This window comes from Canis lupus, chromosome 15 (genome assembly GCF_003254725.2).
Source record: "Canis lupus dingo isolate Sandy chromosome 15, ASM325472v2, whole genome shotgun sequence".
NCBI classification, from domain to species: Eukaryota; Metazoa; Chordata; class Mammalia; order Carnivora; family Canidae; genus Canis; species Canis lupus.
Genome location: NC_064257.1, coordinates 1,801,227 through 1,825,098, shown reverse-complemented (window position 1 = coordinate 1,825,098; position 23,872 = coordinate 1,801,227). Strand labels below are relative to the sequence as shown.

General features: G+C 63.0%; 1 protein-coding gene and 1 long non-coding RNA gene across 2 annotated transcripts; both read left to right on the top strand.

The window, feature by feature from the left end:
* Positions 1-1,801: 1,801 nt before the first annotated feature.
* On the top strand, positions 1,802-23,194 carry FOXO6 (forkhead box O6). The gene is made up of 2 exons (XM_049094311.1): positions 1,802-2,735; positions 21,050-23,194. The coding sequence occupies exons 1-2, from the start codon at positions 2,322-2,324 to the stop codon at positions 22,349-22,351; spliced, it is 1,716 nt and encodes a 571-aa protein (XP_048950268.1). The 5' UTR covers positions 1,802-2,321; the 3' UTR covers positions 22,352-23,194.
* Positions 3,203-9,761, top strand: LOC125752114 (uncharacterized). Its single transcript, XR_004805076.2, has 3 exons — positions 3,203-4,678; positions 9,250-9,344; positions 9,724-9,761. It is a non-coding gene; the product is annotated as an uncharacterized LOC125752114 (long non-coding RNA).
* Positions 23,195-23,872: the final 678 nt, after the last annotated feature.

Below are 23,872 nucleotides of genomic sequence, written 5' to 3'. Positions count from 1 at the left end.
CTAGGGTACCCGGGGGGCTGCCCCCAGTGTGGGCTCCCCAGGCAGGCAGGGCATAGGAGAAAGTGTGGGAGGGGGTCCAGCAGTGATTTCAGGCCCCTCGTGACTCTAAACAGAACCACCTGGAGGGTGTGTGTATGTGTGTGTGTGTGTGTGTGTGTGCAGAGTGGGGGCAGCCAACAGTTCCCATGCCCACCCCTGCCTTTGGGATGTGACTCAGGCAGATGCCATGCCAGGCATTTGCAAGCTGGGCCTACTTCCACGGGGGGTGGGGGGAGAGCAAGGAGGAGCCCTCCAACCCTGCCCCCACCATCACCCTTGGCCCTACTCCTCAAGGCTTAAGCTGGAAGGAAGGAATTTTTGAGAGCTGGCTGTCTCCCGTGGTGGAGTCTGGCCCCCGAATGCCCAGAGAAAGAGGTAAGCTGCAGCCTCCAGGCTGGTCTCCAGCCTCTCCAGATGCAGTACCACCCTGGCTGGAGAGCCTGGGATCCTGGTCCTGGCCCCTTACCTCTGTATCCTGGCGGGCAAAAGAGAAATGATATACTTAAGGGCCGCAAGGTGTTGCTGGCAGAGCCACAAGTGGAGGGGGGTGGGCAGGCAGGTAACAGAGCTAGTGGTGGGAGCTGGGGCTAGAGAGGGTGTCAGGATGAACTGACGCTTGAGCTGAGCTTTGAGGAATGGGACCATCTCCGATGAGGGCGCTGAGGAGGGGAAAGGGTGTCCCAGGCGAGGGGGGGGGGCAGAGGCTGGCAGGTGGAGCGGTGGCTGGAAACGTAGCCCAGGACCCTGTGGGATGATGATCCAGTCAACCTCGGACTCCTCGGCTAGCCTGTGCAGTGGGGACCTCATCTGTGTCCGTCACCTGCCACTCTGGCAGGAGTGGCCCGAACAGTGCCTGGTGCATTAAAGGTGCTCAGTAAATGTCTGTTAAATCAAAGAGAAGTTTCTCCCCAAACAGGACGAACTTTGGGGCAAGTATGTGTCCAACAGCCCCCGCAGGAGCCTCCCAGAGGCTATAAAACAGCGGTTTGTGAACTGCGATCCGGGTGCATCACCGGGGAACTTGGAGAAACGCAAAGTCTCGCGCCCCAACGCAGGCCTGCTGGGCTGGGGCCCCGCAGTGCTTTAACGAGCTTTCCAGGGTGAGGGTGATTCTGCTGCGGGCCAAACTTTGAGAAGCGGGGCTCTTAAACTCCGGACACAGGTCCCCTAAGAAGGAGCCCGTGAGGAACCCGTGTGCAGATGCGGAAGCTGCAACTGTGGCCCAGTGTGCCCCAAACTCAGATATTCTGGATCCCCCTCCCCTGTCCCCAGCGCAGTCCAGGGCACAAAGGACAGCTCCATCCCGCGCCCTATCGGGTTTCCAAGATTGGAAACCGGGGTCGGGAGCCAGGGGGGCGGGGCACTCCCCGCGGGAGTAGGAGGCGGAGCCAAGCGCCCCGAGCCCCGCCCCTTCCCCGTTGCCCCGGGAAACCCCGGGTTGTAACAATAACCCGCTGACGCGCCGCCGGGAGGGATCCCGCCGAGCCCGTGGGCGGGGCGGCTCGGCCGCGGACCAACGAGAGGGCGCGGGCCCCGCCCCCGCGCGCCCCCCCGCGCCGAGCGGGGGGCGGGGTCGCTCCCGCCGCGCCTCCCCCGCTCCGTAGGCGGCGCTGTGGCGCGCGGGGGCCGCGGCGGGGTCGCCCCGAGCCGGGAGCGCCGCGCCCCCACCCCCGGGCCGCGGGCGGGGCGCCCGGGCGGGCGGAGGGCCGGGGCCGCGGGCGGGCACGCCCCGCCCCCTCCCGCGCCGGGCCCGCCCCCTCCCCGGCCCCCGCCCGTCCCGAGGTGCAGCCGGCGCTGAGCGCGGCGGGCGCGGGAGCTGGCGCTGGAGCCGGAGCGGCGGCGGCGGCGGCGGCGGCGTTCCCGGGGCGGCGGCGGCGGCGGCGGCGGCGGCGGCGCGGGCTCCGGCATGGTGCAATCCGGCCTCGTCCCGGGAGAGCGGGGCCCGCGCGCGGGGCGGGCGCCGGGGGAGCGGCGGCAGCGACGGTGGCGGCGGCGGCTGCAGGCGCAAGCAGGCGGCAGGTGCTAGGAGCGGAGCGGGGCGAGCTGTGTGCCCGCCGGGCCCCGGGGCCGCCGCTGCCTCGCCGCCCCCATCCTCCCCTCGCCTCGGGATTCCCAGCGCGCGCAGCCCCCCGTCTCGGCGTCCCGGCCCATGGCGCCCCGCGGCTGAGCCGGCGCCGCCAGGGACCCCTCCCGCGGGCCTCCCCGGGGCGCGCCGCTCCCGGAGCCGCCCGCCCGCCCTCCGCGGAGCCTCCCTCCCCTCCTCGCCCGAGCCGGGCGGGACCATGGCTGCGAAGCTGCGAGCGCATCAGGTGGACGTGGACCCGGACTTCGCGCCGCAGAGCCGGCCGCGCTCGTGCACCTGGCCGCTGCCGCAGCCCGACCTGGCGGGCGACGAGGACGGAGCGCTGGGCGCGGGGGGCGCCGAGGGCGCCGAGGACTGCGGGCCGGAGCGCAGGGCGACGGCCCCGGCCATGGCCCCGGCGGCGCCGCTGGGCGCGGAGGTCGGGCCGCTGCGGAAAGCCAAGAGCTCGCGGCGGAACGCGTGGGGGAACCTGTCCTACGCCGACCTCATCACCAAAGCCATCGAGAGCGCCCCGGACAAGCGCCTCACGCTCTCGCAGATCTACGACTGGATGGTCCGCTACGTGCCCTACTTCAAGGATAAAGGCGACAGCAACAGCTCGGCCGGCTGGAAGGTGGGAGCGTCCGGCCGCGGAGGGGGGCCGGGGGCGCCGCCGGGGCCTCCGGGGGCGCCGAGGGGAGGGAGGCCCTGGGGCACCCCTCGGGGTCACGGAGTGTGCGCCCGGGAGCAAGGGGCCGGCGGGCGGGGGCGCGCTGCGAGCAGCTGTGTGCGTGCTCTGGGTGCAGGGCGGGAGGTCTGGTGAGGTGACCGGGGACCGCCACTTTGAGGCCCACCCCCCCCCCGGGACGCCGCCACCCCGTGCGTGGCTGCAGAGCAGAGGAACCCATTCCCAGGCTTCTGATGTGTGGGGGCCCCCGCTTAAGCCCCCCGCGAGTTTGCTTTGTGCGTTACTCTTGTTTTACCCTCTCCGCCAGGGCACCCTCCTTAAAGAGCTGGAATAATGGCCTGGGGCCAGTGTCTGCTTTCTCCCCAGATCTCTCCCACTGCCCTCCCTGGAGCTGGCCCCAGGGTAAGGAGTGAGCCCCCGAGCCCCCGCAGCTCTGCGTGTGGTGCCAAGAGTTCACCCTAGGGCACCCGCCAGCCTGGGGTGGGGAACCGGTCAGGTGACCTGGAATCTGAGTTCTCCGTGGGGCAGCTGCTGTCTCCCCCCTGCCTGGATCAGCACGGTGGGCGGCCGGGTGATGACCTCTGCTGGTGTGAGGGCAGGGTGCTGAGGGCTGGGGACCTGTCCCTGCCCACCCCAGGCTGGCTTCCTGAGCCCAGATGCATTGGCGGGGGGAGGGGAGGGGAGGGGCAGGGGCAGGGGCACCCTAGGGAGGCCTCAGTGCCATCCAGTGGAAAGGGGGGAGCCATCTTGGGAGAGTGCAAGGGCCTGACTGGATTGTGGCCTCCAGACCCTCCTCTGGCCATCTTGTTGGGGGAGTGGGGATGGTCGATGCCTTTGCAGGAGAAGGAGGAGGAGGTTTGGGGGGGGTGGGTCTCTGCGAGGGAGGCAGGCCTGGAGGGAGGGGTGGCTGCGGCCAGGGTCAGAGGAAGGAGGTGTGCCTGGGAGGAGGCGAGCCTTGTGAACCCAGATGCTCTGGTCGCCCGGGTGCTGCCTTGTAGGAGCCTCGGTGCTCCGCCAGGTCCCGTGGCTCTCAGGCTTCATGCTGGCATCTTCTGTGTCTCTCTCTGGCCACCATGGGGTGGAGGCACAGGTTGGAGGCGGCCCCATGAGTTTCCTCCCACATCATCTCTCCAGCCTCCTTGAGCTCAGCCCCCACGAGAACACTTGCTCCTCCTAAGTGGGTACTGCCCTTGGGATTTGGTGCCCCCCTGCCTCCCTGTCCCCAAGCACTGTCCCACCTTTCAGTCGCTGTTGTCCTCAAGAGCACAGAGTTCCGATGCCTCTTCCAGGAAGCCTTCCTTGGCCCTCTTGAGCTGACTAAGGACTTCCCTCTTCCCTGGCCCTCTCCTGCCTGTCATAAGGCTCAGTCTTTTGTGTCCTGTTACATTTCCCCTCCCCACCCACCCGTCAGAAGACAGTGGCAGTGGCGGAGCAATCTCTGTGCCCACAGCACCCAGCATAGAGCCTGGCACTGAGAAGCCGCGGTGCCTGTCTGGTGAGAGTGTGAAGAAACGGGTGGCTGGTGCAGAGGATGCCGAGGCTGGGGAGGGTGCCGTGGGCCAGAGTAATCCAGGGAGGGCTTCCTGCAGGAGGTGGAGCCCCACCTGAGCTTGAGGGATCAGGAGTGGTGGGGGAGGATGGCAAGAGGAGACATGAGCTGGAGTTCACTGAGGGTCTCAGGGCCAAGGCAGGGCTTCCAGGGGCTGCTGGGTGGCAGGTGCCAGTCACCTTCAGGCGTCGGTGCCAGGTGTCTCCTTAACGCTCTCAGCAGTCCCCGAGGTGGCTGTCACTGTCACCATTTACAGAGCTGGGCGCTGAGGGGCAGAGCGGAGGAGTGAACTGCCCAAGGTCACACAGTCAGCGGATGGGAAGGCTGGACTCCAGTCCAGGTGTGTCTCCTTCCGAGGCCCCACGGAGCCTCTGCCATAGTGTCCTGCTGGCACTGGGTGTGGGAGGGGGACACAGATGGCTTTAGAACGGGCTGTGGGGTGCAGATCTAAATCCTAGAAGGTGGCTGGGAATGTGCTGGGAGATAATTTGGTCCCCTGAGTTCATTTCTGGGACGATGAGACTGAGGCCGCGAAGGGGAGGGAACTTCTCAGGTTGTTGGTGAGCGGCAGGTGCTGGACGATGGCCCAGGTCTCCTGCCTGCGTGTTGGCAGTGCTTCCCACGGCCCCACGCTGCTGGGGACACACTGGTTCTCCCTGCACCTGGCTCAAGAAGGAAGACGCCCTAGTGGGCTGGGGCATGGGAGAGGGAGCCTGAGGCTCCTGACCTGGGCCCTGGCCGAGACCACCCAGGCACTGGATGAGGGCTGTTGGAGGGGGGCCCTGGCCTTCCCCATCTCATGTGGTCAGTGGCTGTCCTCCTTCTACCCCACCCCCCATCCTTTTTCTCCTCTCATTCCTGCCTCCCCTTCTCCCACCCCACCCCCCCACGCCACCCCACTGCATTCCCATTCAGCATTCAGTCCCTCTGGGGAACCTGGTGGAGGAGGGACCATCCCCAACTCCCAGCTAGCCTGTGCTTTAGCAGAGGCTGTGGTACAGCTCAGGTGCCAGGGCGGGGGCTGGGGCCCATTGTTCCTTCCTCCCTCCCCTCCCCCACACAAGTGTTGCACCCGAATCCCTGGGGCTTAGCAAACCCTGTGTCAGATGGAGGGTGGAGGACCAAAGGGGAAGGCATGGGGCCTGCCTTCAGGATGCATCAGGGCTCCACACCCAGGCTGTGTATTCTACAGGCGGGAAGGGCGGGAGGTGGGGGCCGGGGGGCAAGGAAGGCAGGTTACATCCGCCCCCCCCCCCGGGAGCCCGGGCAAATGCTCACAGAGAAAGTGGCACTTGATCTGGGCTGTCTTCGCTGGGGGGTAGAATTTGGGAGAAAGTCTCTCAAGGGATGTTGACTGTAGACGCAAAGGCAAGGGGGTAGAGGGCTGGGCGGCCAGGCCGGAAGCAGCAGCTTCTAGGGACGGCAGGGAGGTGGCATGGGGAGGGCAGAGCGGCCCGGCCGGAAGGGCCCGTGTGCTTGGCTTTTGCCCTGTGGTCCCACCTGTGACGTGGGGAGGTAGAGGTGCGGTGGGTAGGATGGCCGCAGGTGCAGGGCCCCCAAGAGGCTGCAGCCTGCAGAGAGGCCCGCCTTGGTGGGGGGCGCTCCACCAAAGGGGCTGGCCTGCTTCCCTCAGGACACAGGGTCTCCAGGCCCCGGGTGAGGGCTTGGACAGGAGACTTGCCCTCACTCGCCTGTGTCCTCAAAGTGCATCCAGGTGGAGCCTCCGGGCTCCTCCCTGAGGCTCCAGCCCCACCTTCCCTTGCACAGGACTCCTCCAGGAAGCCTTCCCGGCTGCTCTGGGTCCTGGTGCTCCTTCCACTTAGCGCCCCTGGAGTTGTTCTGTCTGCTTTTGTGTTTCCTGGCTGCCAGCTCCCCTGAGAGCTCCCAGGCCAGGCCTGGGCACCTCCCATTCCTGTCCCCAGGCCTGATGGGGGAGGAGCTCAGTGGATGGGGACTTCCCTTCTCCCTCCGGGCCTGGAGCAGCCCCGCGGTTGGGGGATGGGGTGGGGAGGGCTGGTGCTACCCCCATGTGGCCCGGGCTGGCTGGCCGGTGGGTCTTAGGTGGGGTGGAGGGGGGGGGCCGCCCCGGATCCAGAGGCCAGTAGGAGGGTCCTGTTACAGGCAGGCGGAGCAGTGGCTGCGGGTGCAGAGGGCTCCCCCTTCCCTCCTCCCTCCAGCTTGCTCCAGCAGGGCTCCCTCCTCCTCCTTTGTCCTCCGGGGATCCCCAGCCCCAAGGGCTGGTGGGGGTGCGGGAGGAGGCGGTGTGAGCCCCGGTTGGGGGGTGTCCTCACCCCCCGCACTGCACGAGCGGGGGGCTGGCAGCTGCCCGCCTCCTGGGCACGAGCCCGTGCCAGCCGCTCCTGGCACAGTTGCTGGCACGCCCGGCAGACTCCCACGGCCACCTGCTCACACCCACCCACGAGCGCTGGCGCGCTGCGGGCCCTTCCGGCTTCCCGGGCCTCCCGGCGCCCCTCCCCCTCCCCCGCCGCCCGCTCGGGAGCCCCCACCCCGTCCCCTGCTCCCCGGGGCGCCCCCCCCACCCCGGGGCCCCCTCGCCGCAGCCAGGCCGGCCCCCTCCCTGCGCAACTTGGGGAGCTCCGGAGTCTGGGCCTCGGGAGAGGCCCCTGGGGTAGCTGCGGGAGAAGGAGGGCCCGGAGGCAGACAGACAGACGGACAGACAGGGTGAGGGCCCCGCCTGCCACCTGGCGCCGCTCCAGCGGGCCGATGGCGGGCAGCGCCGTGCCAGGCGGTAATTGCAGACAGACTAATTTAAAGAGATGAGACGGTTATTTTTAACTCGTGTTAAGGTAATGAACGGCGCGGGGGGTTTGCGGGTTCGAAAGTTCAGCGCCCCCCAACCCCCACTTTCTGCGGGTTGGGGCCCCCCTCTCTGCACACCCCGAGGACTCCAGCTCCAGGACCCCCTGGAGTTGGGGGCCTCTGCCAGGGACCCGGAGGGCTGAGAGGGTCAGGAGAGGGGCGCCCCCTGGCCCCGCGCAGATCCCTTCACATCCTGGCCACCGGCTCTCGGGGGGTGTAGGAGCATCCCTGTCCTCCAGTTGGAGAAGTGACTTGCCCCGAGGTCCCGTCCCTAGGAAGCGTCTGGCCTGGGAACTGAACGCCTTTCTGACCCCTTGACTCCAACTTTTTCCGCGCCACCGGGGCTGGAGGAGAGGGCTTGTGTTTGGATTTGAGAGGGCACAGGCCTGTTCCTGGCAACCCAGGGTCTTGTCTTTGAGTGGCAGCTGGTGGTGGCCGCCACACGGGGCCGCGGAAGCCTCTCTGTCCCCGTCGTCTGAGGGGCAAGGGGGTGTGGGTACAAGCTTCTGGGGTACGGACCTACTGGGTATATAGCAGGGGGAGCCCCCTCCTTACCTCACTGCCTCCCTTACCTGGTGGGAGGCTCACCAGCAGCCCCTCCCAATTTGCAGCCTGGAAGCCTGCCTCCCAGCTTGGGGGTGGGTACCTGGGAAACAGGTCACATACTGCCCCCCTCCCTTTCCACCTGTGGATCAGGCTTTGGAGGGCTCTAGGGTGGGGAGTCATGGGACCATGCATGACCTTCCGGGCCCAGTTCCTGGCTCACACACCCCTGGTGACTGAGTGCTGCAGCAGGAGTGCCCTTTCTATTAGGCCTCAAAGTTGTGAGCACTTCCTTCCTTCTCCCTGGCAGCGGCCCAGTCCCCCAGGGCATCGCTTCTGTCCCCTGTCTGTCCCCTGTCCCGGTGTATTAGTTCAGGGTTTGGGTCAGCTGGAGCGGTGGGATCCCGAGCGGTGGAGGGGTGCACAGAGCGCCCACAGAGCGCCCATCAGGGTTCTGATCCAGTGTGTGAGCTGGAGCAAGGCTCTCTCCCATTCTGATCCTTGAGGTCCTCATCAGCACCCAAAGGCCCTTCGCGGGATCCCTGGTTCTTTCAGGCCTCCGGCTGACAAGCCCTCTGGTTCGAGAAGCCAGGGGGGTCGGTTAGTTGGGACCTAGGCACGAAGTACTAATAGGACTTCTCAGGGGTGCGGGCCTGTGAATACAGGTGTGGATGGACTAGAACTTGGGTCCTGCTTGGGGAGGCCTACCCTGACCTTGGCAATACCCTGGTGCAAACATACTTTGGACACTATGAAGGGTGTGCTCGTGGCAGTCTCTGGGGTGGGCCCCCAGAGCAGACAGATGGGAGTGCAGGGTGTTGGGTGGGCATTGACTAAGGCTCTGGGGCCTGGGTAGGGCGCTCAGGGGGACAGCTGGATCTGGAGTGCCCCCCCTTCCTCCTGGCACCCTGGTTACCATGGAAACCAACTCCTGTTTGGGAGGGTTTGGCTGTTTGCTGCCTCTCCCCACCCCCCAACCCATATGTGGAGGTGGGAGGGGGGCCAGGTGGCGTGTGGGGGAGGGGCCTCCCACACCCTCCCCCCCCCCAGGGCCTCCCTCTTTGCAGAGAAACCTTTCTGGTCTCTGGGGGGGCGTTGCCTGTTGTGGGAAGGGGAACAGGAATTAAGAGAATTAACGTCTGGGTGCTAGGCTGTTGGGCACTTCACATGCGTACGTTCTTGTTTTACATCCTCCCTGGACCCTGCCAGGTATGTGTTAATAGCCCCATTTTTCAGTTAAGGAAATGGAGGCCAAGAAAGGTGAAGTCACTTGGCCGGGGCAGCATGGCTGGGACGAGGCTGAGGCTGGATTTAGACACCGGCCGGTCTTTCCCATGTTTCTCCCAGCGCTGTGCAGTCTCAGCCCCAAGCACCCCAGCCCGCCTGCCCCAAGGATCCCTCATGCTCCAGAACCCTCTGGGGCTCCTCAGTTTCCCCTGGGAGCCAGCCGAGCTTGAACTGCCCTCCTTCCTGTTTTCCCTGCTGCCTGTAACCTCAGGACCCCCTCACACTGCCACCTTTCCACCCCATACCCCCTGCCGTTGACAGATGCTCATCAAGGTGGCTCCTGACTCCTGGACTGAGCCCTTGGGCCACCCGTCAGAAACTAGGCTGGGGAGACTAAATACAGGCCCACCTCCCAGGTGATTCTGGAACCTACTACATCTCTGAGAATTCCTGCCTTAAATCCTTCGTTGTTGGCAAACCTGGTTGATGTTCAGAGTCACCTAGAAGCTTTAAAATAATACAGGTTTCCAGTTTCCATACCAGATCCTCCGAGGGTCTGATTTTAATAGGACTGTCTACCGATGGACCAGATTCTGAGCCAATGACTCAGATGGCAGTGTCCCGGGCTCCTGTGTGTCCCTCCCTTCTGCTCCCAGTGTAGACCAGCTTCTTCTCTAAGCAGGCTGTCCAGGTGGAGCCCCCCTCCCCTCCCTCTCACTCTTTTTGGGCCCTCCAGAGAATTGAGGGCCAAGGGGTGGACTCCCCAGCCCCAACACCTTCACCCTCCTGTCTTAGGTATGAACACAGCTGGAGGGGCTAGCGCCAGCAGCCAGGGCTGATGCCCCCTGCCACTGGGAGCCTGTGGCTGCAGGAGGACGCGTGCTGGTGTAAATACTCAGCGAGCCTCTGGAACTGGACCAGGAAGGGCCTGCAAGTCACAGCCCCTGTTCTCTGATGTGCACAGTTTGGTGTGTACAGTGTGTGTACAGTGTGGTGCTGTCCCGACAGGGCCCCCTCCAGGGACCTTAGCATGACACTCAAGCGCTTGGCTCCCTGGTCCCAGCGGATCACTCCACTCCTTGCTCTTCTGACCCTCGAATTAGCCACCCTGAACGGTTCTAGCTCAGGATTCAGCCGCCACGTGCCGTTACACACATGCTTTCATCGAACTCTCGCGGCACCCTGTGAGGCTGCTACTGTGATTCCTCTGTTTTAGGAAGAAATAAGGCTGGAGAAAGTGGCTTTCGTTGTATCCTGCTGTAAGTGACAGAAATAAAACTCCCCGGGCTACTCCTCCCTAGCCCAGTGTTCAGGCCAGGCCAATCCAAGCTCACACACACACACACACACACACACACACACCCCTCACCCCCCCTACACCATGTCCCCCCCAAACCATCCCACCATCCCCATCATTGTCTCTCTCTGCTCCCTCTTAAGAATGTGGCCCTGAGGCTTCCAGCCTGGGGGATGCTCCAGGGGTACCTGGCTCAGACCGGCATGCTTGGGTGCTATGCCGTGGTGTTCTGTGGTATACTCCCCTCTTCTGCACCCCCCTCTGCAGGCCCAAGGCTGATGACAACTTCCCCCATGCACTTCCATCCAGGCTTACACCTGTTAACCCCCCACTGCGGTGCTGCTCAGAGGAACCAGTCTGGCTCCCTGACCTCTCGAGTGACCCACAGGTCAAGCGGGGGAGATAAGATGAGGCCTCGTGAATTTGATTCGGGATAAAGATTGCTCAGGGTCACGAGGGGAGGCCAAATAATGAGCTCTGGGTATGTGGAGGTGGGGAGGGGAACCAGACAAAGGAGGTCAGAGCCTCAGGACTCTTTAGGAGCCCCCTGGGGTCTGGTTCTGTTGGTCAGAGCACAGCAGGACCTGAGGCTGGGGCCAGAGAGGAATGGTCTTGAATATCCAGCCAGGGGAGTGGCACTACTAGCTGGGGAATGACAGAGGCAGACAGATCATTCAGGCCTGGTGTGGACAAAGGGGAAAGAGTGGCTTTGGCCACCCAGATGCTGGGGACCAGGGAAGAAGGTGGGTCTGAGGGGGTAGAGGCCCAAAGAGTCCAAGAAGCAGGCCTGAGGTGCCCTGCAGGAACCTTTGGTACCTAGGGGATCTCAGAGGTGAGACGGTGGTGTGGTGAGGAGTCCTGGAGGCAGCAGGGAGGAGCAAACCTAGCTCTGCCGCTCACCATCTACGTGGCCTTTGGCCACTGAGCCTGTCTTCTCCTCTACAAAATGGGATAATAATAGTTCTCATGCCCAGGCTTTGTTGTGAGAGTAACAGGAGAGATCCGTGTAATAAGGTCCCCAAGAAATCCTGGCAGACACCCTTAGGGCTATAGGTTGCTCTGGGAAAGGAAAGGAATCCCTTCCCTGTTGGGGTGTAGGGTGGGTATCCTGGGTCCTGATCCTTGAGAGACACAGGCGTGTGTGTGTGTGTGTGTGTGTGTGTGTGTGTGTGTGTGTGTGTTGGGGGAGGGTGTCCTTCCTCTAATGCCTCCCTTACCCTCCCCAAGGTGGCGGCTCTTCAGGATGTCCAAGCTTCCACCTGCCTCTAGCTTGGCCCACTGTTTTCTGGCCTCCAGAGCCTTCCTCGTGGCCTTGGGAGGCCAGCAGGCAGGTTTAAGACTCACTATTTTCACAGATGAAGGCAGTGGTTTGCTCAAGGTCACCCTTGAACCCAGGGCCACCTGCTCCTGGACGCGGGCGTCTCTTTGCCCACGAGGAGGCTGTGTGACCTTGGACATGGCCCTTCCCTCTCTGGCTCTGAGTCCCATCTAGAGATCCCCTCCCCCAACACTCTGGGAAGCAGTGTTGCCTCCTCCACCCCGTCTGTCCCCTCCCCCTGTCCTCTGCTGGCCTTGCCGGCTCTGTAACCTGAGCTGGGGCTGTGGGGGAAGGGGGCTTGCCCTCTGCCAGAGGCACCTGCCAGCTGAGCAGATGTGAGGGGATGGAGGCCCCCTCCCCCCAGGGGATCTCAGGCTCTTAGCGCAGCTAGGCTGGGGCTTGGGCATGCAGGGCTCCGCACACCCAGCCCTGGCCTCTGGCCTCTACACCCAGAGCTTACCCTGAGCACTTGTTCATTTTTCAGCGGACGTTCATGCTCCAACATGTCCTGCAAGGACCTCTCAGTATCCAGAAGACAGATGGCAGATGAGGGCTGGTGCCCCGGTCTGGGTGGGCTGCCTTGGGCTCCTGGAGCCCCTTGGCATGGGGATAGAGGGCCAAGGGCAGCCCCTGGGGGTGAGGCCAGTGTCTGTGCTGGTGGCCATGCCCCCGGGAGAGCAGATGGTTCTCTTGGCGCTGTGCCCACTCTTCCTCTTTCCCCCAGGAGCCAGCCTACAGGGCTGGGGCACAGCTGCTGGGCCCTCCCCAGAGCTGGGCCCAGGGCAGGGCTGGGTGAGGTCACCGCAGCTGCTCCCAGGGCCTGGGGCAGGGGTGTTAGGGAGGTGCTGCATGCGGAGGGAAGGACAGGGTTCACACTGAGGAGAGATAGGGAGAGGCCGGAATGGCTTTGCATTTAGGGATCCCCTTTAATCTTGGATGAGGGAGGAAAGAATCTTTGGAGGACTCAATGAGCCAGGGTGGACAGCCTCACCCCCCTCCCACCCCCTAGAGCTGCTGTCAGGCCTGGCTCCTCCTCAGAGGCATCTCCGGGTGGGAGGCAGAGGAAAGGCCTTGGGTGTGACTCCCTTTCCCCACCACTAACTTACATCATGCAGCCTGGGGCAGCTCCATCTGTCTCCTGGAGCCTCAGTTTCCCAGCAGTGAAATAGGCACACTAAGCCAACTCAGAGAATTGTTAAAAAGACGGTAAGGTTTGAAGTGTCGTCGTGCCAGCGCAGCGCATAGCACGTAGGGAGTGTTCAGTAAATGGTAGTTGGTACTTTTCCTTCCTTTACTGAATTCTCCCCGGGAGCCTGGAAGTGCTGAGGAGCAGCAGGGAGGTGGCCGAGGCAGCAGGATTGGGAGCCCGAGGCAGGAGGCGAGGCCGGGAGCTCTGGCCTGAGGTTTTGGGGACCAGGAACCGCACGGGGCCCACGTGGCTCAGGGCTGCCCGGAGCCCCAGCCTGTGCTCCAAGGGCTGCCCCGCCGAGTTCAAGTGCGGAGGCCCACTCGTACCCAGTGTCATACCCGGTGTCGCACCCCGTGTCGCTCTGGGTCGTGGATATGTTTCTGCAGCAGCGCTGAGGTGGGAGCCACCACCTTTGGGACTTGGAGAGGGAAGTAGAGAGACATCACAGAGTTTGCCTCGGTGGAGCAGCAGGAACTGGTCAAGCCGAGAAGTGGGGGGCAGCGGGAGCAGAGTGCGGAAGGCAGGCAGTGTAAGACCCCCCCGGGTGGCTGGAGCCCGGGGAGGGGGCTGAAGGGCATGGGGCTGATGAGGCCGTAGAGCCTCAGGGCTCCTCTGTGTCAGTCTGGAGTTGGACCTGAGCCCCCAGGAGACGAGGAGCCATGGGGTTTGAGTAGAGGTGAGCTTCGACTTCTGCTGCTGCTTTGCCTGTACCCAGCCGAGGTGTGCGGGCTCTGCTCTCTCTGGGGTGGCGGTGTGGGATGTCAGGGCCTGTCCTTGACCTCATGCCTTGCTTTGGACATTTGGTTCCTCTTGGCCCCTGGCTGCCTGCTTCTGTTCCACTGCTGACCCCAAGCCCAGTCACCTATGGACACCTGTTGCCTGATGCCCCCGCCTGCCCTTCTGCTCCTCCTCCACTACAGACCCTGGTGCCAAGGATTTGCACATGGCCTCAGGCCTCTCCAGGTCACCCCCTTCTGCCAGGAAGCCTGCCTGGACTGAGCATCCCAGCTTTAGCCCAGGTGGCAGAGCAAGGGACCCTCAGAGAGACCGTGGCTCTGAGACAGGCGTGTCTGTCTGGCCAGCCTGGGACTCCAGAGTGGGGTGTGGGGTACGGGGTGGGACAGGGGCTGCTCCCGGGGCTCTGAGTCAGGGAGAGGATGAGATTCATGACATGCAGGATCCCATCTGGGTCCCAGCCCTCCCCATGAATATTGTTACCCTCTTTTACAGGGGAGGCCCAAGGTCACATGAATGAAGTTGGGATTCCAGCCCAGCTCTCAACCTTTCTTCATGCAGGGAGAGAGGAACAGAGGGAGGGAGAGGGCAAACAGGAGCCATGGAGGAGATCAGAGAACTCACATAGGCCCAGAGGTGGTCTCTGCCCAGGGATCATCACCACCCTTGGGTAGGCAAGGTCAGCTTCCTAGGGGAGGGGCTGAGCCAAACCTCAGATAATGATGGAACCTGGAGAGGTTCCCATACCCAGCTCTGGGCTTGGATGCGTGCAAGTCCTAGGACTGAACTGTAAGGTCCTGGGATTCCCCGGATGTCAGGAAGGCCAGGAGGTAGCATAGGACTCGTGGTGGGTGGGGGACACAAGACTTGGGTCTCCTGTCTCTGCTGAAAGCCAGGAAGCTTGGGCTTGAGAACCAAGGCAAGGATGGCCGCTGAGGTGGGCGGGATCGGGTCCCCTGCCACCCAGGTGGAGCGGGTGGGGAGCGCCCTGGCTTTGGAACCCGACAGCTTGGAGACCCCGACCTGCCTCCAGGACTTCCCAGCTTCATCACCTTGGTAGTCCTTCTACCCTCCCAAGCCCACTTCCCCACTTTGTCAAATAGCAGCGCTGCTTTGCAGGGTGGTTATCGGGACTGAAAGAAGAAATGTGTCTGAAGGACCCAGCCGGCGGGGCCTGGCGTGTGGTAGGTGGTGCCCTTCTGCTGCCTTGGTATTTGAAGCCCGTGCCCGCGGTGTGCTAGAGCTGGCGGCCTTGGCTCGGAAGAGCTGGTCCTGCACACTTCTTCCCAGTTCTGTACTCGGTGACGTCATGCTGGCAGCTAAAAATTGGCTGCGATGGGAGTATCCATGCCGCAGAAATCAGCAAAAGCTACAGATCAAATCAGGTGGGATCTTTTCCCTCCTGGAGAGCTGGAGGAAATCAGTCCTGTGGGCCCTTCTGAGCCTTAGAGGGGACAGAATGGGAAGTGGAGTAATGGTCGGGCACTGGCTGTGCTGAACAACCTAGGACTCGGGGTCCCTGGGCCCTTGCGGGACTAGAACTCGGGGTCCCTGGGCCCTTGCGGGGCGGGCGGAGATCAGATACAGCCTTAGCGCCAGGCAGCCCTCTGTAGGCAGGGGGAAGGAGCGGTGAGACCACTCTTCTCTCTAGGTCTTCCCTCCCCCCCCCCACCCCCCTGCACCCCCCCCACCCCCCCCCACCCCCCGCCAGTCCCTGGGACTCTGGCGGGCTCTGGCCTGGAGGAGGGCGAGCTATCAGGGAATGGAGCTGTGCGAGGAGGAGAAATGAGGTTGTAGTGGAAGATAAACGAGGTTGTACTGTCAGGGAATGAGGTGGTACTTGGAGGCAAGGTGAGGCTGCATTATTAGATAGATGAGGTTGTCCTGTCAGGGGATGAAGAGTACTTGTAGGAGAGATGACGTCCTGCCGGACCGGCCGGGTTACACCGTCAGAGAACACAGCCCACCACCGGCAGAAGGAGAGACTCCGACTTGGAGGATAAATGAGGGTGTCCTGCTGGATAGATGAGGGGGCCCGTCAGGTGAATGGAGTGCTGTTAGCAAATGAGGTTGTACTTGCTGGATAAATGGGACTGGGGTGCTGGATAAATGGGGTTGTGCTGTCAGATGAATGCATTACTGCTCGTGGGCGAAGGGTGTCCTGGGAATAAATGAGAGCGTCCTGCTGGATAGATGAGCTGCCACCACCAAATGGATCAGACCCTGTCCGTGAGGGAGGCACCGTCAGCAAGGAGGAGGTGGCTGTCTCCCCGCCGGGGCTCCCCCCTGGCCCCGGCGGGACGGGCTCTCGGAAACCTTGGCCCCAGCGAGCCCTGGATCACCCAAGCCTATCTGGGCAGCGGGAGGAGCCGGGCGGGGTGTGCAGGTGTGCAGGTGCACATTCCCCCCGTGAGGCCTTGCTCACCTCTCACGGAACCCCGGAGCCTCCTCTGCGCTGCTGTCTGTGGATCGGGCTGCTCCCCACTTCCTTCCACCCCATGCCCGGCTCTCATTCTGTGTTTGCTTCTCTCAGCCCAGTGTGGGGAAGCTAGTCGGCCCAGTTTTCTTTAATTGTCCCTGCACCCAGTCTCACCCCCCTTCTCTCTCTGTTTCAGTCAATCAGTGAACATTTATTAGATGCCTCGTGTGTATCGAACACCTGGGGTACAGTCAAAAGTGGACAAAAATCCCTCACAAAACTAAATAAAATTACATATTTACATATAACTCTATATTAATTTCTTAATATATATATATATATATACAAGCGATCTGTTAATTAAGAAAGTGATCATTGCTTTAGAAAAGTGGAGAGCAGGTAAGGGGGCCAAGAAATGGCAGGGAGGAGGAGCAAATGGTGATAGTGGTCGGGATGGGTAAAGGATCCCATCTGAACACAGCCTGGAGAGTGATGAGAGATTGATTGGGTATCTGGGTGAACAGTGTTCCCCTGAGGCAGAGGCCCCAGGGTGGGACCGCGCCCAGCAGGTTCAAGGAACTAGAGGGAGGAATCAAGCAGATCAAGCGGGACAGCGTTAGGGGAGGAGTCTGAGAGGTCGTGGAGGGGCTTGTGGGTTAGGGCAAGGCCTTCCTTCTTTACTCCGAGATGGGGAGCATCAGAGGGGTCCGGCAAGACTAGACTCTATCCAAGTTATTTAAAGGGCCACTCTGACTGCTGGGTGGTGGAGGGCTGTGGAGACACAAGAGTGGAAGCAGGTAGCTGTTTGAGGAAATAGAGGTTCAAAGCATCCTGCCCCAGAGTTGAGCTGCTCATGGGGTGCTGGAGCCAAAACCGGAATCCAGATCCAACCCAGAGCCCATGCACTTTACCCTGCACCAGCCTCCTCTCCCCCGGTGGCTGAGCCCCACGGGCCCAGCCTCCCTAGCCCCGGGTTCTGAGCGAGAGCGGGGTGGGCACGGATGTCCACTGCTGTGCCTTCCCTCTGCTCCGTGATGGTCCCCCTCCCAAATCAGCGAGGTCCGTGTCCCCCCCCCCCCCCCCGCTGTTAACCTGCTCCAGGCCTGCGGGGAGGTGTGGGAGGTATGAGGCTCCAGAAGCCAGGCCCAGCTCTGGGCACAGGGGAGCCCGGGCATGCCGGGGCTGTGGCTGTGGTGGCGGGTTGCTAGGCGACTCTAAGAGGGAGCCCTGGTTACTGCTGCCTGGCAGAGGCGGCTCCCTTCTCTGCCTCCCTCACCTCCTCCGTGGCCTCTGGCCTCCCAGGAGGCCTCGTGGGTGAGTTGTGATCTGTGCTTGCCACTGGGTTCTTGGCTGGGAGCTCTGATTGGTACCAGGTGGCTGGGCCCCAAGGAGCCTGACTGGGCTGCAGGGCCAGGACTTCCCTCAGGGGCCACAGCCTTGGTGCACACCTGGTGCTCAGCCTGGGCTCCGCAGTCAGGGGCCTAGGTCTTTATCCAACTCTGGGCTCCCTCCCTGGGTGACGGCAGCCTTCTAGGCCTTGACTGCCCATCCATCTGGCCTGCAGCCTCCCTCCACGGGGGCCTGGTTTCCTGTGAGAGCGCCAGGGGTGCTGAGCCAGCCCAGCTCCAGGCACCCTGCCCCCGCTCCCTGATGGCTTGAGTGTGACACTCCATTTTGCATTAGATTCCATTTGTGAACAGACTTCCACTACCTTAAAAAAAAAAAAAAAAAAGTTTGGGGGTCTGGATGGCTCAGTCCGTTAAGCTTCTACCTTTGTTTGGCTCAGGTCATGATTCCAGGGTCCTGGGATTGAGCCTGGGCAGGAGGCATCCGGCTCCCTACTCAGTGGGGAGTCTGCTTGTCCTTCTCTTTCTCTGCCCCTTCCTGCCCCCCCAAGTCATGCTCTCTCCCTCTCTCTCTCAAATAAAAATCTTTACACTTGATCTTACCCAAAAGGCCAAGAAGCAATCAAATAAAAATCTTAAAAAAAAAAGAGAAAAGTTTGAAAACCTGTGGACTGAATGAGTTCAAGAACTTTCAGTGTCATATATGAAAAAGTCACAGAGTACAGTTGGCACATCTCATCAGTGTCCAGGTGAGGAAACAGGCTCAGGTGAGGCTTGGTGGGGTGAGAAGAGCACCACACCAGGGGTCAGGTGGCCCGTGCTCAAATCCCTGCTCTGCTTCCAGGTCCTGGGCAACCTTGGGGGAGTCCTTTCTTCTGAGTGACCTGCTGTGGTTCCAGGCTGGGGCTCCAGCTCCCAGGGGTACCCGACCAGGCAGGAACACAGTGGGGAAGAGTGCAAACCCTCATAGGTGCAGAGCATGCGCTCTTGGTACAAATCATCTAAAACAGTATTTGTATATTCAGAAAGCTTAGATGCGCTAAGAGGTACAATGCGAAATCCCCCTGAATGCTAAAAATGAAGCCCAAGACTTAATAGGAAATTTTGACCTTGCACCATGCCCCTGGTCTTCTCATGCTGCCAACTTCTAGGGATAGTTTACATGGAAAGTTTGAGAAGCACTAGGGTACTGGCTTCCTAAGATTCTTTGGAAATTCCCGGACTCGTTTCTCTCTCCCGTGGCAGTATGTGACGTCCTGTAGACTTGGGTGAGAGTCACCTGAAATCAGTACGTGGCCCTGCCATTTGAACTGTGGGACTGGCAGCTTGCTTAACCTCTCTGAGCCTTACTCTCCTCATCTTGAGATGGGGATCGCAATCCCTGACTTGTATGGAGTTTGATAGAATGCGGGAGATAAAGTACTTCTAACACCTAGGGCCGAACAAGCAGGTACTGAGTGGGTGCTGGCACTTGGCGGTGTCCTTCCCTCTCTCTCCCCCCGCTCGCCCCGCGCCCCCCAGCACTCAGGCTGGCACATAGTGACACTGATGAAGAGGTGTTGCCTGCCCGACCTCCAGCTGGAGAAGCTGGGAGGTGGAGCCTCTGTGAAGCCAGACAGTCCCATGAGGAGAACGGAGGCCCCCGAGGCCTCTGAACACAGGTGTGCAGGAGGGGCTAGGGAGCCAGGTGCAGGGGCAGGAGTGGGAAGGGGGTATCCACTGGAGGGAGCACCACTCCCTGGGGCTTCCTCTCCCCCTCTTCACAGGGTCCCAGGAGAAGCCAGGCAGGGCAATGCTGGGAGGGGCCTTGGAGCTGTCACCTCCCAAGACCAGAAAGTGCCAGCGATAGGGAGGGAGGGAGTGGTGCCTGAAGAATCAGGTCCCAGGAGCTGGGAGCGTGAGTGGGGAAGGAGCCCTCCTTCTGGTGACTTGGTGGAAGGAGGCAGGAGGGAGGGCCCTCACTGGTCAGTGGTTATGGGGCTTGGTGGACAAACAGGTTAAGAGTAGGTCCGAGAGCTGGGTGGATCTGGAGTGGTACCTGGCATCGCTGCCTGTGGGACCCTGGGCAAATTACATCATGCCTCTGGGCCTCTGTTCCCCGGTACAGTGAGATGGGGTGATGCCAGCTTCCCAGACTTGCTGGTGCCTAGCACAGTTATACTCGGGTCACGACATTAAGGAGGTAGAGACAGAGCAGGTCTGCTGGGTGATCTAACAGTGTGGTCTTCTGGCCAGAGTGAGGCCTTTAACCGGTGTTTATGAGCACCTGGTGCATCCACCTAACAGGTGCCCACACACATCACCCCAGGCAGTGATCTAACAGCCTTCTGAGGCCGTTACTGAATGGTGCCTGTTTTGGTCAGCGTCGTTCACTGAGGCACAGGCTCACGGAGATGGAGTCAATGGCCATGGTCACATAGCTGGGTGGCTGCAAAGAGCCAGGCATCCCGCCCAGCCCTTCCGATAGCCCAGCCCATGCTCCTTCCACAGCAGTACCTGAGTCGGGAGGTCAAGGCCCCCAGGCGGCAGGCCCCAGAGATGGGGCAGGGCAGGTGCAGCCCCCAAGTCCTCATTGAGGTGCTTGTGGGGAGCCAGGTTGCAGGAGCTATGGCCCCCTCCCCCCTGCTCCCCTAACCCCGCCTTCTTGGCAAAAGCAGGCTTCGACACGGGGAGCATTAGAGACTGGAGCAGCAGAAATTTAGAAAGCGTGGACAGGACTGGGAGAGGTGGGGCCCAGGGAGGGACGAGCAACAGCAGAAGGGGCCGCACGTAGCCCTGGGCAAGCCGCCTCACCCCTCTGAGCCTTGGTCTTCTGGTTGTAAATGGGGATTATGCCACCTGATGGGGACTTTGTGAAGCTTCTATCAGAAGGAGGCTTTGGGGGCAAAGCTCCTCCGCTTCAGGTGGTTGAGGGGAGCACAGGCTGGGAGCTGGGCGGGCCTGAAGGTGGGCACTGAGCAGAGGTGGGGCCTGAGGTCCCCGTGGCTGATGGATGTGCTTTGAGGGGCTTGCTGGGAATCTAGGCTTCTATAGTTCTGACAGGCGCTCACAAGACTTGGGGGAAATTTCAGAAGAGTTTCGGGCCTGTCCCCACCTTGGGGACCCCCAGCCTTTTCTGCTTTCCCCGGCCAGGCCCTCCCAGCAAAGGGTTAACAGTCTTCTCTACCTGCAGTTGCATTTTAAAGACACGAAATTAAAGCAGGTAATTTATTCTCCCCACACACGAAAGAGCAATTAGTTCTAAACAGGGCTTAATCAGTCACCGCGAGATTGATTTCTGGAGCCCTGGGTTTTCGGGCTCCTGGCGCCATGCCAGGCTGGGGAGGGAGGGGGGCAGACAAATGAGCCGCAGCGGCAGGAGCCCTTACATAATCTGCTGGGGGGCCCTGGCAGCCTGGCTAGCCTCAGGCGGGGCTGGGCTGGGGAGAGGGGGCCCTGCTGCAGCTCCTGGGGAGTAGCCCTCCCGTTGTGCCACGCCTTCTGGGGACAGGCCAGGCCCAAAGCTGCAGCCCCACCCTCTGGGCCGCGTGTGTGTGTGTGTGTGTGTGTGTGTGTGTGTGTGTGTGTTGGGGAAGAGTGGAGCGGTGCTGGGGTAGAAGGTGGGTATTCCTGTCCAACCTTTACTTACACCTGTCCTCCCCCTCTTCACCCCATTCACCCTCCATCGTATGTTTCCTCCCATTGCCCCTTCTCCTTCCTCTTCTCTTTTTTTTCTCTGTTTTCTGCCCCTCGTCCTTCCATCGCTTCCTCTTCTTTCCTCCTGGCCTCCTCGCCCCCCCCCTCCCCCCCCCCCCCGTGTCCTTGTCTCTGGCCACAGAACTCCATCCGGCACAACCTGTCGCTGCACACCCGGTTCATCCGCGTGCAGAACGAGGGCACGGGCAAGAGCTCCTGGTGGATGCTGAACCCCGAGGGCGGAAAGACGGGCAAGACCCCGCGCCGGCGGGCCGTGTCCATGGACAACGGGGCCAAGTTCCTGCGCATCAAGGGCAAGGCGAGCAAGAAGAAGCAGCTGCAGGCGCCGGAGAGGAGCCCCGAGGACAGCCCCCCGGGCGCGCCGGCCCCGGGGCCCGTGCCCGCCGCCGCCAAGTGGGCCACCAGCCCGGCCTCGCACGCCAGCGACGACTACGAGGCGTGGGCCGACTTCCGCGGCGGCGGGAGGCCCCTGCTCGGGGAGGCGGCCGAGCTGGAGGACGACGAGGCCCTGGAGGCCCTGGCGCCGTCGTCGCCGCTCATGTACCCGAGCCCGGCGAGCGCGCTGTCGCCCGCGCTGGGGGCGCGCTGCCCCGGGGAGCTGCCGCGCCTGGCCGAGCTGGGGGGCGCGCTGGGGCTGCACGGCGGCGGCGCGGGGCTGCCCGAGGCCCTGCTGGACGGCGCGCAGGACGCGTACGGGCCGCGGGCCCGGGCCGGGACGCCCGCCTACTTCGGCGGCTGCAAGGGCGGCGCCTACGGGGGCGCGGGCGCGGGCGCGGGCGCGGGCGCGGGCGCGGGCGCGGGCGCGGGCGGGGCCTTCGGGCCGCCGGCGCTGGGCGCGCTGCGCCGCCTGCCCATGCAGACCATCCAGGAGAACAAGCAGGCCAGCTTCGCGCCCGCCGCCGCGCCCTTCCGCCCGGGGGCGCTGCCCGCGCTGCTGCCGCCGCCCGCGCCCAGGCCCGGCCCGGTGCTCGGCGCGCCCGGGGAGCTGGCGCTGGCGGGCGCGGCCGCCTACCCCGGCCCCGGCAAGGGCGCCGCCCCGTACGCGCCGCCGGCGCCCTCGCGCAGTGCCTTAGCCCACCCCATCAGCCTTATGACGCTGCCCGGCGAGGCGGGCGCCGCGGGCCTGGCGCCCCCGAGCCACGCCGCCGCCTTCGGGGCCCCGCCCGCCGGCCTCCTGCTGGACGCGCTGCCCGGGCCCTACGCGGCGGCCGCCGGGCCGCTGGGGGCCGCGCCCGACCGCTTCCCGGCCGACCTGGACCTCGACATGTTCAGCGGGAGCCTCGAGTGCGACGTCGAGTCCATCATCCTCAACGACTTCATGGACAGCGACGAGATGGACTTCAACTTCGACTCGGCCCTGCCCCCGCCGCCGCCCGGCCTGGCCGGGGCCCCGCCCCCCAACCAGAGCTGGGTGCCGGGCTGAGCGGCCTCCGCGCCCCCGGGCGCCCCCGCCCCGCCCCGCCCCGCCCCCGTCGAGGGCTCGTCTTCCCGTCCCGACCCCCTGCGCCCCACCCCGACCTCGGCCCCGCCCCGCCCCGCGGGAGGCCCCTGGGGGGGGCGCTGGAGGAGGGCGCTGGGGCACCTGCCGCTCCCGCCCACTCCTGAGACCCGGGCCCCGCGGGCTTGGGGCCGGTGGCGGTGGGGACGAGCCAGGTGGGCGCCGACCAGGAGGGGCGGCACGGGGCTGGGGCGCCTCCGAGCCTCCAGGCTTCATCTGCGCGCCCTCGCCGCGGCCCACCGCCAGCCCATCCCCAGCTGACCCCTTCCCGCCCTCCCAGCCTCACCCCCCCGGAGCCAGGAACCGCCTCCCGTCCCTGGAAGCACTCACACCTACCTGTTGGCTGTTCACCCCCAGCTGTTTCCCTTCAGCCCTGAAACCACCCTTAGGGTCCCCACTCCCAGGGCTCAGCCCCCCCCACTTCCCAGCCCTGCAGGCCCCAGCTGCCCCTCTCCTCTCAGGTTGGAGGCAATCCCCCTTCCCATCCCCGCCCCCCCCACCCCAGTACTGGTCTCAGCCTCTCCAGCAGGCCTCAGCTCCGGACCCCCCCCCCCAGCAACACCCCTGTCTCCGCCCCAGTCCTGCCTCCTCCCCCGTATTTATAAGTGTCCGGTCGGGGCGGGCTGTGGGCGCGGCGTCCCCGGCGCATATCGTAGGCAGTGTACCGTGGCCGTGCCGTCAGCGTGTGCGTGTGCGTGTGTGCCGTGTCGAGGCCGTGTAGAGTGCATTGTACAGCATATTTTCATGAATAAAATTGTTTTAAATATTTCCCGCGCCTTGGGCTGGGGGGTGGGGGGCCGGTGGTTGGCAGAGGAGGGGCATTGGCGGGGACCGCGCGTGGTGGGAGGGTGGGTGTTCCCGGGGCCTGAGCCCCTATTGTGGCTTTTGTGTCTGAGTATACGTCGGCGTTGCCTGATGCCTGTCTGCTCAACACACGCTGGTTAAGCGCCCACCGGGTTCTGGACGCTGGCGATGTGCCTGTGTGGAGCTCTGCACCTGTTTCTGGGAACATATGCATGCAGGAAGTTTCTGGTTTGGGGGAAATTCTGTCCTGAATACATAAGCCTCAGGTTGGGAGAGGAGGCACAGATACTCACTGGGAACCCGCTAGCGGCAGGGCCTGCGTTAGGTATGAGTTTTGTTCCCATTGTACAGATGAGAAAACAGGGTCAGAGACAGAAAATGGCTTGGGAAGGTGGGATGGTGGTGGTGGTAATGGAAGGGAGGCCTTCGAAGGCACACAGACTTCTCTTTGACTCCATTCCCTGCCATTTGCTAGCTCTGTGACCATGGGCAAGTTTTCAACCTCTTCACTTTCCTGGTCTAGACCACAGGATAGTAGCGCCCATTGCATGGACCTCTGCTGAGGAGTAAATGAACAGAGGTGTGCAAAGTGCTCACCCCTGCACTCATTCATTCATTCATTCACCCAGGAAAGGTTTAGTG

What these genes read in the sequence shown, in the direction of transcription:
- FOXO6 (XM_049094311.1), top strand. Translation starts at nt 2,322, where the DNA reads ATGGCTGCGAAGCTGCGAGCGCATCAGGTGGACGTGGACCCGGACTTC. An exon ending in ACAGCTCGGCCGGCTGGAAG is followed by an intron (nt 2,736 to 21,049) that starts GTGGGAGCGTCC and finishes CTCTGGCCACAG; the next exon opens with AACTCCATCCGGCACAACCT.